We start from the raw sequence: 15,455 nt of genomic DNA, 5'->3' as shown, positions 1-15,455 counted from the left end.
GGAGGCACTCAGCCTGTGTTGGAGAGGCCACTCCTAGAAACAGTCCCCAGATCAGTGGTGTGAGCCCATTACTGCCTCCACGCCTCATTGGGCCTCTCTGCTCAGAAGCCTGTGTTATGCCACGGGGAACTCCAGCCCAGATCAAACACACACACACACTACCAAACACACCAGATCCTATGATCTGGTGGTTAGCAACACACACACACACACACTAGGCCCACAGCCTCAAAACACTGCTTTACTCTCCCTTGCTTACACATGTACTGGTCATCTCCATAGCAACTTCACAGTGACACAATTGAAACACAATGGAAAGTTGGGGCCTTCCTACAAACCCAAGCATCTCTAAGGCTGTTTGTGTTCCCCACCACTTGAAGGCCCTCACTCTGTTAGAGTGTGTGGGTTGGTAGTGTGGGTTGGTAGTGTGGGTTGGGGGTCCAGTGAGGGTCCAGGATCACATGAGGAACCTAAGGAGTTAGAGGGTTCAGGAGAAGAAACCTAGGGTCAGAGGTTACTCACTGTCAGGGTTGGGGGACTTGGTGCGGTTGGGCGAGGAGCAGCGGATGGTGGTGACGATGGTGTTGTGGTGGGGGTTGGGGTGGTGCGGGTGGTGGACCGGTGCATGATGTCCATGGTTCTCGTGGTTGTTCTTTCCATTCCCCGTTGTCTCGGCTGCTTTGGTGACACTGATCCCTGGTGTAGTCCTCGCGGCCGGGCTGTCCCCCAGACTGAGGGGCTCGAACCTCCGGGCATGGCTGGGTGGCTCAGGGGTCCGGGCCCCTGCGCGAATCACCACCTCCTGGGGCATTTTAGAGAAGGTCACCTCCCGTTTGTGGCCCATCTCGGGCGTCTTGGAGTGGCCTAGGACCTCGGGCCGTTTTGCAGCGAATCGGAGGGAACCAGGGCTGGTTGGATCCACCTGCTTGGAGGAAATGTCGATGGAGAGCTCCGTGCGTCCTCGGGATATGGGTTCAGGAGGCTTGGAGCCGCCCCCTCCCATGATGGTCTTGGAGATGGAGCCGTTGTTGTTATTGCTGGCGCCCAGTTCACGGTAGTAGATGCTGGTGGGGGACATGACGGGGCGGTGGTTGGTGTTGTTGGGAACCCGGCGGGAGCCTGGCGAGGAGTTGGCCAAGGCGTCCACATCCTCCACCTCAAATGACCTCTTTAGAGCTGCATGGAGGGTGAGATGAGACAGACACACTCAGTCAATGAGTCCAGGCTAGTCCTGGACGAAACAAATACGACAGCAAATATATGAACAGTGTATTCTAATTCCAGAGGAGCAACATGAACTGTTTTGACGTCCCTGTGGCATCATAGCTGCTTGAGGTTAGTGGGTGGAGAGAAGCTGGAAAATCAATCTCGGCGACATCACAAAGGAAAATGGCAGCGACAAGCAATTAAGCCAAGCTCAACTCATTTCAAAAACTCGTTATTAGTGGTGCCAATCTGTCACTACATACGACTGCAGATGGCACTCTATAAGTGTATACAAGTTTAACTGGTGCCAGTTGTATGACACAGTGTGGTACTGTATGTTATAAAATGTGATCCAATATATACACCCACTTGCACGGCCTCAAATGACCTTAGACTTGCATGGCCTTATATAAATGAAAGTCATATATCTGCCTTGTATTCTCTACATGCATTCTTGAATATTGTATGAGTTATGGATGAGTAGTGGTAGTAACTGATGCATAGCCTATATACAATGCATTAATACCAAATGAACAAAAAGGAGACACGCCTCCCCCAGGTTACTGGTGGCGTTGTGAGAAAATCCTAAAAAGAAGTTTGAACAAAAACACGAGGCTAGTTTGGCCTTGTAGGCATTGCCTCTTAGAAGTCAACTTGAATCCCACGGGGAAGATGCTAAGCTAGTCACTGTGGTTACGAGCTGGTTATGACATCACAGTCACACACATCCATGACCTCTCTGTACTACTCAGTAACTCCAAGCTGATGATCAGTTCTGTTGTGGCCTAAAGAGAGAGTGTGTGTGTGTGTGTGTGTGTGTGTGTGTGTGTGTGTGTGTGGGGGGGAACTTCATAAAATAGTTCCCCACAAAACACCAGTCTCAACGTCAACAGTGAAGAGGCGACTCCGGGATGCTGGCCTTCTAGGCAGAGTTGCAAAGAAAAAGCCATATCTCAGACTGGTCAATAAAAAGAAAAGATAAAAATGGGCAAAAGAACACAGACACTGGACAGAGGAACTCTGCCTAGAAGGCCAATATCCCGGAGTCGCCACTTCACTGTTGACGTTGAGACTGTTGTTTTGCGGGTACTATTTAATGAAGCTGCCAGTTGAGGACTTGTGAGGCGTGTCTAATGTACTTGTCCTCTTGCTCAGTTGGGAACCGGGCCCTCCCACTCTTTCTATTCTGGTTAGAGACAGTTTGCACTGTTCTGTGAAGGGAGTAGTACAAAGCTTTGTACGAGATCTACAGTTTCTTGGCAATTTATAGCATGGAATAGCCTTCATTTCGCAGGACAAGAATAGACTTATGAGTTTCAGAAGATTTTTTTTATTTTTTTTTTACACGGACAATGCACATTAATCATCGTTTCAGTAAAAGTGCCGGTTTTAGCCAGCCGGCTAATTTTCAACCGCAGTTCCTGGGCAGGTTATAAAGGACTTTGTTTCTGGCCATTTTGAGCCTGTAATCGAACCCACAAATGCTGACGCTCCAGATACTCAACTAGTCTAAAGAAGGCCAGTTGTATTGCTTCTTTAATCAGAACAACAGTTTTTCAGCTGTGCTAACATAATTGCAAAAGGGTCTTCTAAGGATCAATTAGCCTTTTTAAAATGATCAACTAGGATTAGCTAACACAACGTGTCATTGGAACACAGGAGTGATGGTTATTATCAAATGGGCCTCTGTACGCCTACGTAGAAATTCCATTAAAAAAAAACTGCAGTTTCCAGCTACAGTAGTCATTTACAACATTAACAATGTCTATACTGTATTTCTGATCAATTTGATGTTATTTTAATGGACAAAAGAAATGTGCCTTTCGTTCAAAAACACGGCCATTTCTAAGTGACCCCAAACGTATGAACAGTAGTGTATGTATGTATGTATGAATGAATGCATGTATGTATGTATGTACACCCACAGAGAGGGGGTAATCAGCCCATATCCCATTGCCCTCTCCATAAACCCAGTCCGAGCTGTGATGGGACCCAGAGAGCTGGAGACAATCACACCAAAGCCTTCATCAAAACATCAGTTATGGACCTAATCTACATTTTACTGCTATAGACTCTTAATTTTATGACAGCGATACTCTTTCTCCCCCTAAGACAAATCCTCTTCTTGCCAAACTATAACTTAGCGAGCTGGAGCAAATGTCCTGCTCTTCTCTGACTGCCTCATAAGTGTCCATGATGTCTATATGCTGTCGTATGATTGGTGTTGCTAGTCCCCTTCCCTCTGTATCTCTCTATTTAAACACTCACTACTGCTATGGTTACCATACATCTTTCCATTTTATTTTGCTGACCTTGTTCTTGCATTCCCCGTGCATTGAAAAGCTAGCTAACCAACGTTAGCATAGCAGCATTAGCAAACTGCTAAACCTCCTAACTGTATTTGAAGGGTCTCATGTGTACATACTGTAGGTGTTAAATGCTCTTAACAACCCGCAAAACACCTTTTAAAAAAGGTTCTCAACTAAACACTTATTTCCAACGACTAACTGTTATTCTCTCATGCTTCCTCCATTACGCTCTCATGATTTGGGGAATATTGGAGTTAAATTCCGGAGTCTATGAGGCATTATAAAAACATTTTAGCGTGTGTTGCTTTGGCTGTTACTAAAAACACGTCCCATCTCCCATATCTTTAATTAGAATGGGAGACCCAATCCCATATGCCGCTTAGAAAACAGAACACGGTTATAAGTTATTTCCATGTCCAAACCACTTTGCCACTGGACTCCATCCCCCATAACCCCCCTTTCCTCCCTCTCGTGTTCTATGATTGTGCTGAATGATTCCAAGGATCCGGCTACTTTCAACTCGGTCCAGGACTAGGATTTGACCTGCCAAATCAGTCTGCTGCTTAGTGCTTAGCAAACAGTGAGCTGGAAGACCATTGGTGTATTCAGTGATCTGAAACGTTCTGAACGTTGCAGACAGAAATAGAATGAACAGAGCTGACATGATTCCATTTTCAATCTGACAGACAGTCCCATCTTTTCTACCACATACATTTCTATCTGAATGTTGTTTAACGTTACATGCTCTTGAACAGGCTCCAGGGTTGCCTGCATATAGAGACAGTCAGTATAAGCCTAACACTGATAGGACTTAAGTGTTATTATCAGAGAGAAACTGTACAATGTATGATTTAATGCCCAAAGACCACGGTTGCATAGAGCCTGTCAGACAGGCATAACACTGATAGGACTTAAGTGTTGTCATAACATCCAAGATGGCTGCATATGATTTAATATGACCTAGAAATTAAACTTTCTCAACGGTCGCCATATGCCTGAAAATGCCTTCAGAGAGAGACATTACGGGAATTACTATAGCAAATAGGAATGTTCCTCGACTCAGTTCTACCATGCGGTTTTCCATGGTTTTCTATACATTCAGAGGTCACTCTTTCGAACCTCATTCCACTAGAAGACAGAGAAGAAGGATCACGTGTTTCCGAGGAAGCATCCAAGGATATCCCTGTCATGGATTTCACACGTGCTGGATTGACCTGGGATCACGGAGCGCCAGTATCCCGACATGAGCGAAGGCCAGACGGACGATACCGTCTCATCCCCCAAGTGAAATTGCATTCCCAGACAATGATCTGGAAATACAGAGCGTCTCTGCGGAATCTCCTTAACAAACAGAGCCTACTTCTTTCTCCTTGTGTAGCCTACCTCTTAGTGTTCAGTGTCTCACAGTCTCTTGTGAGGGGATGACCATAAAAATAGCCATAGGGCCTGGCATTTTTCCTGACCAAGAACAAATCTGGGCCCTAGTCCAGGCCTATAACTGGGCCAACAGAGTTTTTCCTGGCCAGATGTTGTGGTTAGGAAAACTCCTGGTCCTAGCATAGCACAACACATTAAGATGGAGGCTCTCTCCCACCTGACCTAAATAGTAGGGCCGGGAAGATACCAGTATCGCAAAGAAATATCCATGGCAAAAATGAAAACACAAAGCAGACTCAACTCTTTGGTCCTTTAAAAACCAGCTGTATGTAAAATATTGTGCTGTAGCTTGGAAAATAAATGCATGTGACTCTGGATGACAACATAATGATGTTTGTTTCCAACATTAGCACTGTTTTCTGAAAGAAATCTGCTTTGTGTTTTGTTTCCCTGCCACGACACTAACGAGTATCGCGATACTGGTATCATCCCCGGCCCACCTAAATAGATTTAAATAGAGAGGAGGAAACAGACTTTTGTTCTCTCTCCCACCCTGCTAGGCCCAGGTGCTAGCCTTGACTTCCTGTCCCTGTGTGCATCACTGGCGTTAGCTCATCTCCTCGAGGACACACAGATAGAGTAATGGACAACAGATACTGTACAGCTCTGATGCAGCTAGAAAGAGATAGGCTTATGATAATTATACAGTTATGCAGGTGCTTTTATCTAATGGTTTGAGTTAACACAGTCAGTATGCATTTCACTGTTAGTCTACACCTGTTATTTACGAAGCATGTGACGATTAAAATTAGATTTTTATGCAGGATATGGAGCTGTGAAATGTAACTATGCTCCAACCAAACGAGCTATCAGAAGTCGCACGGTAGTTATAGAACGAGACTGACTTCCTGGTTGTGTTGGTTCTGACTGAGGTCAGAAGGATCAAAGTCATCACCGCATCCTGTTGTGAGGTTTAGTGAGGCTAGAGAAAAGATTGAACACTGAGGAAAGAGAGGGCGAGAGAGAGAGAGAGAGAGAGAGAGAGAGACCATAGACATATAGCAAAACTGACTAAAAAGTTCAAGACATGAGGTTGTGTTCTCTAGGGCCCACTGTTGCACTACAGCTCATCCACATCAGTACACTATCCAACTAAACAAGGCCAACGGACGTCATGGTGGCCTTCATGTTAGAGTCCCAGGCCTTGTTCAATACTCCTTCTCTGAGACGCTTTGTGAGTATGGGCCCTGAGCTCCATGGCATGTCGTCTGAGTCCTGATGTGACCGGCTGGATCAGCTTCCTCAAAGAAAGGGGTCTAGACGGGGGCCAGACGGCCTTCAGACCGGCCTGTTAGAACTGAAGAGTGAAGGGAGCTCTCCTGGGGACCGCAACTCTGAGGCCCAAATGCTAGAGTTTCATCAGTGTGTGTGTCTAGCCTAATTTATGTCTATTGGGCCGGATGTGCAAGTGTGTGTTTTGAGGGTTCTTTAGGGCAGAAAAGGCCAACTGTACTGTAGCAGATATATAGTATTACACACCATCTATGGGATACTGAAGAAGATATTGGCAAATAATATTGCTGACGTTTCTCTGCTCATAACACCATGGTATTTTGTCTGTAGTCAAGGGTTGTCTCACTGAACCACTGATCCATCTCTTACATTCCAGACTCGTTCACTTCCTGATCAATATCACATGACGGTGGAACGATGAGGACGCCGACAGTTACTGTAATACTGCCAGATTACGGTCTATGAAAACATAAGAGGCATGGGGATATAATGCTAGCATTTAAAAACTGTGCGGTGTCAGACATATACTACCGTACATACAATGCCAAACCCGCTGGCAAAACAGCGATTATGGCTTGAATGAAAAGTCCACTCAAGTTGACAACCACTTTATCTTGATACACTGACACAAACTATAATGGTGAAGTTTAACGCCGTGGTACTACGTGTGCACAGAGCGGTTCTGCCAGTGTCAGCAGAAGCAGGCTACAACATTATGCGGTGGAATTATAATAACATAGAAATCTTTCAAGACCACGTCTGACAAGGCAAGGCCATCGACTGACCGACAACGTTACACAAACCCTCCCCTTATATTTCACTTGATCAGTCCAAAGCTTTAGCCACCGCTAATGTTAGGGTGTCAAATATCCACTTCCTCGTGTCTTCTCTGGACACTGTTGGGTTTATGCTGACACACGGCGGAGTGTGTAACTCGCTCGTGTTCCGGCTGACACCAGGTTCAGCACAAACTAATTGTAGTAGAGAGAGCGAGCGACAGAGACAAAGAGAGAGAGAGAGAGAGAGAGAGAGAGAGAGAGAGAGAGAGAGAGAGAGAGAGAGAGAGAGAGAGAGAGAGAGAAAGAAAGATATGGAGGAACTCAAAGTGAATGCGGCTGTTGGTAGTTCAGTAGTGCTTGGCTCCATACCTTTCAGTCTGAACCCCTGGGTGCTTGGCAGGTAAGGCCCAGTTCATTCCTTTGAACAAGCAACACCCACAGGTTAACGACTAGAAGGCCTTCTGTACGGCAGGCTACTGCCATCCTGATTTACATCACTTGTTGACCACTGGAGCCGTTTCTAATGTTTGAAGTATCAAGAGTGGACAGATTCCAGACAACACCAGCAGCTATTTCAAACTCCACAAGAGCAAACAGATCGTGAGAGGACTTTTCACTGTTGATGAGTAGGCCTATTCACTATCGAATTGATTCACTATGCAGTTGATTCACTATGCGGTTGATTCACTATCCAGCTCATTCAATTGATCAGAGAGCGATACGAGACCAAGGCTTATGACCTGATGTTGATCTCAGATGCACTCAGAAAGAAGAAATAAAAATCCATACCGACGCACATAAACATAAATCACACAATCTAAAAACACACACTGTCCACAAACAACAAGCCTCTGGAAAATCCCCACACTTTTAGTTTGAGCTGAGGGACAGACAGATGAGAGACCAGACTGGATTTGCCAGTAAACGGAAGAGTAGGCCTACGTCAGCAGTAGCGTGTGACAAGTAGGGATATTTCTACACAGACCCCAGATCAGATACCAGGGAGAATCAGATACAAGCAGAATCCACAACTGCCTGAGAGGACAGGCTGAGTGACAGGGTGGCTGACATCATCCTGTTAACATGGCACTGATATGGTATTTTTCATCCATTTGATCACACAGTACTGCTGCTGAACACATAATCACTCACAACAACAAAAAACTACCTGGACATAAACCTACAGATGTGGGAGACAGAGTCTGGTCTGTCCATTATGGAGAGATCACCACAATCCTTTCATTCAAAAGGACAAGGTCTTACAAGGTCTGACTGATATTGTTTTAAGCTTCATTGACTCAAAAGGACTTTCTGAAACAGGACCACACATCCAGAAGTGTAATTCTAAGGGAGTGAACGCACGTTTAGACTGATCTGACCAAGAGAGCGAGAACCCAACGCTCATCAAGTGTTGGACTGTGTCCATATGACCCTAAACAATTGAATTAACAATACTGACATGTCTAATTAACTGTGTTCAGTCACACATTCAGATTCTCAGATCTGACGGGGTAAATACACTTTCAGTTCAATGTGTGTGTGTTTTGGTTTTACTGTCCTTGTGGGGATAAAAATAAGAAACCCGCACACTGCTCGATAGTACCACTGCTCTTTAAATAACCTTTACGTAATCGTTCTCCAGAGCCCTCACAGGGATAGTAAAACAAGGAAAATTCAGACAAATGGGTACATTTTGTCAAGCCCACAAGGAAAAAGGCTTTTTTAGCCTTAGCAGTTAGGTTTAGGCTTACAATTAGGGTTCGAGATACGGTTAGAGGTTAGGTTTAGTTTTAGGGTTAAAGTTAGATTAAGGATTAGGGGTTAGGTTTAGTTTCAGGGTTAAGGTTAGATTAAGGATTAGGGGTTAGGTTTAGTTTTAGGGTTAAGGTTAGATTAAGGATTAAGGGTTAGGTTTAGTTTTAGGGTTAAAGTTAGATTAAGGATTAGGTTTAGTTTCAGGGTTAAAGTTAGATTAAGGATTAAGGGTTAGATTTAGTTTAGGGTTAAAGTTAGATTAAGGATTAGGGGTTAGGGCAGGGTTTCCCAAACTCGGTCCTTGGGACCCCAAGGGGTGCATGTTTAGTTTTATGCCCTAGCAGAAAACAGCTGATTCAAATAATCAACTAATCATCAAGCTTTGATCATTTTAATAAGCTGTTTAGTTAGGGCAAAAACCAAATCCGTGCACCCCTTGGGGTTAGGGAAAATAGGAATTTGAATGGGAATCAATTGTTTGTTCCCCACAAGGATAGCAAAACAAACGTGTGTGTGTGTGTGTGTGTGTGTGGGTCAGTGTGTGTGTGTGTGGCGCTTCTGTCAGACCTCTCACAGCTGGAGGGAAGGACACACTCGGACCGGAGGAGAAAGAGGAAAGGAGGAAGAGGACAACAAAGGAAATCAATGTTAGTTTCACAGGACAGCTAGGAAAACAAAGGAGAGAGACAGAGGACACACTGAGGAGTTGTGAATGAATGGGGTTTTGATGCGGTGGCCAGATGAGGCTTTACTATAGGTCCCTTTAATGCTTTCAGTTGGAACGTTTCCTGTGGTGGAGTAGCACTGTCAATACTGGGGTACTCTGCTGACATAACTAGGATATAATCAATAACAGACTCAGAATAAGAAAATGAGGGGCACACATGCCCAATGCGCGCACGCACACACACGCACACACACACACACACACACACACACACACACACACACACACACACACACACACACACACACACACACACACACACACACACACACACACACACACACACACACACACACACACACACACACACACACACACAAACTCGAGAAACAAAAACAGAGCGAGAGAGAGAAGGGAGACCAGTGCTATTAAGTGAAGAAGGCTAGTGACTCAATTGTAAATTTGATCTAGAAATAGAATTTTTGACATCAGTTATCTTCAGTCGTTAGTCACCACTGGCTGTCGATAGGAAGGTCTGTGACAAATAAAAGAGAGTAATCAAAACGTATAATTAAAACATGACAAACCTTCAAAGTCAGAGATAATTCCGTCCAAGTGAGCAGTAACCTTGGAGTCAGACATGTTGCTGGTTTGATATAAAAGTAAACAGAATCCCTTCCCAATCAATGTAACGTTCCACAGTCCCTCTGCTGATTCTAAACAAATCCCAAATTAGGAGCCAGTATAAAAAACCAGAGTGCTGAGTAGTCGATCTGATCCAAGCCCACAGCTTTCTTAAAGGAGCAACTTCTTTTTCTCTGCTTCCTCCTATGCCTGGCACTACATCGCAGCGTTCAGTCTTCAGAGAGTGAAAGGCAAGCCCTCCTCTCCTCCCCTCAGAGAGAAACTCCCTCCCTCTTTTATTGTGCATCTCACTGACTGCCGTCTCCCTCTCAATGAGTGTGTGTGTGTGCGCGTGCATGACTGTGTCTGTGTGTCAAGTCTGATCCCATAACATTCTACAACATGTAAAAAGACATGAGCCAACAGGGGAAATGTCACACAGCCACTTAACCAACTTCCTGGCCTCAGCTAATCAACCAGCAAGCTCCTCTTCCCTCAGCCAACCAGTCAAAAAGTCAGGTCCTCAAAAATGGCCTTCATAAACCTCAAGCCACTCAGTCCCACTCCACTCGAGCTAACATGAACTGACCACCTCAGAAAGTACCTCAGGAGTTATAGATTAACATGGAATTCTGCCTCACTACCACTAATTAAAAAACACTCACTTCTCTGGTACTTTCCTGACACAAAGTCTGACAGAATCTGCAATGGCACCCTTTTCCCTATTTAGGGCCCTGGTCAAAAAGGTAGTGCACTATATGAGTCCTGGTCAAAAAGGTAGTGCACTATATGAGCCCTGGTCAAAAAGGTAGTGCACTATATGAGCCCTGGTCAAAAAGGTAGTGCACTATATGAGCCCTGGTCAAAAAGGTAGTGCACTATATGAGCCCTGGTCAAAAAGGTAGTGCACTATGTGAGCCCTGGTCAAAAGGTAGTGCACTATATAGTATAGTCCAGGCTTCATCACATCTGGCAGTGATTGGGAGTCCCATAGGTTGGGGCACAATTGGACCAGTATAAAATATAAAAAAGTATTATATATATATATATATATATATATATATATATATACACACACACACACACACACACACACACACACACACACACACACACACACACACACACACACACACACACACACACACACACACACACACACACACACACACACACACACGTAATAGGGTTCCATTTCAGACTCATCCTTTGACTCACTACTTCTCTAATTAAAGAACAGTCACTTCTCTGGAAGTTTCCTGACTGACACAGAACGACTGACTACACTGTAGGGCCTAGGGCGGCTAGGGAGGAGACTCGCTCCCTGTTAAAAATTGGTTCCTAGAGAAAACACAGGAAGTTAAGATCTGTGGGGATTTCGGAGAGTGTGTAACCTAATAACACAATGCGGGAATGAGCTTGATAAGACATCATTTGATCGGAGTGGTGATTACATTACCCTGGGGACAACTTTTTTTGGGGGTGTGTACCAAGTTCTGAAGGCTTGGAAAACTGTTGATATAAAAATAATAGAAAAAGACAATAAATAACATATTGTTGTCCTTGTGTTTCATACTAAAGTCTGCACCGCAGTCACCCTGCAGTAATTAGCATTAGGAAGCAATAGTAGAGCTATCTGCTTATGATCTCCCGTTAGCATTCTACGCTAACAAAGCAATAGCGTAAATAGTGATGAGTGACTCATGGCTTTTCCAGAGCAACTCACTTCCTGTTTGGAGCCAGACATGTTGAGACCTACAGGAAGTCAACATTGTAATCACACAGTGTATTTCACCCTTGGTGGAGCATATGGACCATACAGAGGACCACTCTGACGCCAACAAGCCATACATATTTCTGTCTTGTGAATGTGTACTATGTATACTAGCCGGTTGTATGAATGAAAAGGTATTTTTGAGAAGGTCATTGTCATCATAGGAACCTGGGCCCACCTGGTGGCTGGCGTCGCCTCACCCTAACACCTTCAGGTCAGGAGCGGTCCTGTTGTGTTTTATTGTGTGTTCTGGTTCCTCTGTATGGCGAGTGTCTAGGGACCAGGGCCAGAGGCTGCCAGGTAGAGTGTGTGTGTGTGTCCAAGGACTATGGAGTGTGTGTGTTTATGACATATACCAGTTATAGGACTGGAATACTTCTGCTAGACTGCTACCATGTTTACCACTTGTACTGTGTTGGAAAGGTGACAGTCTTCTATGGATTGTGTAGGGTGCCTCTCAGTGCTGAAAGCAACCATGGGTTGAGTCAGCCTCTAAAGTACTCACATACCCACATTCTGTGTGTCACACATCCAGTAAACCTGACAGCTGTGTATAGGCGTGCGGTGTGTGTGTGTTACAGTACATCTTCACTATACATTCATGTATGTATATTTGGTCAAATGTAGCAGTGTGGCCCCCTGGTACTCAGACCCAGTGGCAGTACTGTAAACCATATGCCACACAGCCTCAGTCCTCAATTAAACCTAAAACACACCGCGCGAAATACACACCTCCCCAGCCAGCATATATTTATCTAAACACGCACGCAAACACACACGCACGCGCAGATGATGGCTCCCTTCCAGGCATCGCGAGACAGATTTTCAAAACAACATCTGGAGCGCGTGTGTGTTTCAGTACCCCTGAAATAGCCCAGTAAACAGTGTTTGAAGGCTCAGGGCTAAACTGTAGAAAAATCCCCACCAAAACAATACAGCCTGGTCCTGGATCATGGCAGAGAGAGAGAGAAGAGACAGGAGAGCTGTGGTGTAGATGCATGTTGTTTGTGTAAAAGGGTGCCGGTTTGGGTCAGTACAATGTGCTTATGACTCCTAGCTGTCCCCAGTCCACCTGGCCTTGCTGCTGTTCCAGTTTCAACTGTTCTGCCTGCGGCTATGGAACCCTGACCTGTCCACCGGACGTGCTACCTGTCCCAGACCTGCTGTTTTCAACTCTCTAGAGACCGCAGGAGCGGTAGAGATACTCTTAATGATCGGCTATGAAAAGCCAACTGACATTTACTCATGATTATTATTTGTGAACATTTATGAACATTTGAACATCTTGGCCATGTTCTGTTATAATCTCCACCCGGCACAGCCAGAAGAGGACTGGCCACCCCTCATAGCCTGGTTCCTCTCTAGGTTTCTTCCTAGGTTTTGGCCTTTCTAGGGAGTTTTTCCTAGCCGCCGTGCTTCTACACCTGCATTGCTTGCTGTTTGGGGTTTTAGGCTGGGTTTCTGTACAGCACTTCGAGATATTAGCTGATGTACGAAGGGCTATATAAAAATAAACTTGATTATAGGATAGGCTGGTCAAGGACGCTTCACATATTCACACTGACTACTTCACGTCATCTCTCCCCAGTATATGTGGGTTAGCTTTGTCACTTACGGTGTAGGCCTCCTTATACTTCACTGGTTGTACCTGCAGACTTAGTTGTCAGGCCAATTTCCGAAGAATATGAACACACAACCATAGACGTTCATCACCAGGAAGTGACACAAAACCAGTCGCCCCACATCAATTCCTTTTATGAGTGTGTGTGTGTGTGGGATTAGACAGTTTCTCGAAAATGACACCTTTAAAAACGTGATTGTCCTGACCTTTCGGTCCAGACAGCGTGACAACACTGCGCTGATGACTGCTGATGAAATTGACGGAGCTAAATGAACTTGGCTTCAATAAAAGCTTGAGTAGAGAAACTCGACGTAATTAAACGGGATAATAAAACTCCGAGAAAGAGTGAGAGAGCGAGAGAAAGCAAGAGAGCGAGAGAGAGCTGTCCAACAAGAAGTCGTAAACACGCCAGGCCTCCTAGCCTGACTGGATCATTTCACACTTTGCCCATCAGGCATAAAACACACACTGTGCGATGAAGTGGGCCTTTTCACATGTCACGTTATGATGCATTTAGACGAGGGACGCAAAACAAAACGTCATATCAGTCGTCATCAAATCAAATGTTATTTGTCACGGGCGCCGAATACAACAGGTGTAGACTTTACTGTGAAATGCTGACTTACGGGCCCTTCCCAACAATGCAGAGTTTAAGAAATTCGAATAAAAAGAAAAATAGTAACACAAGAGGAATAAAATAAAGTACACAAGAATGTAGCTATATACAGGGAGTATCAGTACCAGATCAATGTGGAGCTATATACAGGGAGTATCATTACCAGATCAATGTGGAGCTATATACAGGGAGTATCAGTACCAGATCAATGTGGAGCTATATACAGGGAGTATCATTACCAGATCAATGTGGAGCTATATACAGGGAGTACCAGTACCAGATCAATGTGGAGCTATATACAGGGAGTATCATTACCAGATCAATGTGGAGTTATATACAGGGAGTATCAGTACCAGATCAATGTTCAGTAGTACGAGGTATTTGAGGTAGATATGTACATGAAGGCAGGGTAAAGTGACTAGGCATCAGGATAGATAATAATAAGGTATTTGAGGTAGATATGTATATGAAGGCAGGGTAAAGTGACTAGGCATCAGGATAGATAATAATAAGGTATTTGAGGTAGATATGTATATGAAGGCAGGGTAAAGTGACTAGGCATCAGGATAGATAATAATAAGGTATTTGAGGTAGATATGTATATGAAGGCAGGGTAAAGTGACTAGGCATCAGGATAGAAAATAATAAGGTATTTGAGGTAGATATGTATATGAAGGCAGGGTAAAGTGACTAGGCATCAGGATAGATAATAATAAGGTATTTGAGGTAGATATGTATATGAAGGCAGGGTAAAGTGACTAGGCATCAGGATAGATAATAATAAGGTATTTGAGGTAGATATGTATATGAAGGCAGGGTAAAGTGACTAGGCATCAGGATAGATAATAATAAGGTATTTGAGGTAGATATGTATATGAAGGCAGGGTAAAGTGACTAGGCATCAGGATAGAAAATAATAAGACAAAAATAAAGAACAGATCATAGCGAGACAAGAAAGCAAGCAAGATGGTGAAGGCAAAAGCAAGTCAGCACAATAGTATGCGTTGCTATGGTGATTTCAGTAAACAAACAATGCAAATCAACATCCGGTAAGAAAACGACGCTATGGCAGACGGCAAAAGTTAACATTTTTGAACTCTGGCCGCAAGTCCCATCTACCGTGGCGGCTGACGGCATTCACCGCCAGCCTCAACGTCATTTACTGTCGTGCTCTCATTGAAAACAATGACATCGGCTTTGCCATCTACCGTCTACCTCGTACCATCTAAACATACCATTATTGTAGCATTCCCTACACGTTACGTTAGCATTTTCCACACCTTCAATGAACGTTCCACTGGTGCAAGGCCCAGTCAGACCCGTAGATCATACAAGGGTCCCACGAGAGCTGGCCCTTGCCGTGATACACCTTCAAGACTACTAGTATCCATTGACGAATATATCATGACTAACCTAACCCCAGATTTGACCCCT

The 15,455-nt window shown here is 44.5% G+C and overlaps 1 protein-coding gene across 4 annotated transcripts in view; it reads right to left on the bottom strand.

Annotated features, from left to right (window-relative positions):
• The window catches only part of LOC129836535 (septin-9-like), an 83,149-nt gene that overhangs the window by 49,283 nt on the left and 18,411 nt on the right, over nt 1-15,455 (bottom strand). For 2 of the 4 annotated variants that reach the window (XM_055902862.1, XM_055902873.1), the window contains exon 2: nt 523-1,176. The exons of 1 other annotated variant lie outside the window; for it this stretch is intronic. In XM_055902862.1, coding sequence (XP_055758837.1) covers nt 523-1,176 — 654 coding nt within the window. Of the gene's footprint in view, nt 1-522; nt 1,177-9,973; nt 10,217-15,455 lie in introns of those variants that run through there. One more of the 4 variants, XM_055902853.1, reaches the window with a different exon arrangement.

This window comes from Salvelinus fontinalis, chromosome 3 (assembly GCF_029448725.1).
Source record: "Salvelinus fontinalis isolate EN_2023a chromosome 3, ASM2944872v1, whole genome shotgun sequence".
Classification (NCBI taxonomy): Eukaryota; Metazoa; Chordata; class Actinopteri; order Salmoniformes; family Salmonidae; genus Salvelinus; species Salvelinus fontinalis.
The sequence above is the reverse complement of the archived record's forward strand: the minus strand, read 5'-3'. Positions and strand labels throughout refer to the sequence as shown.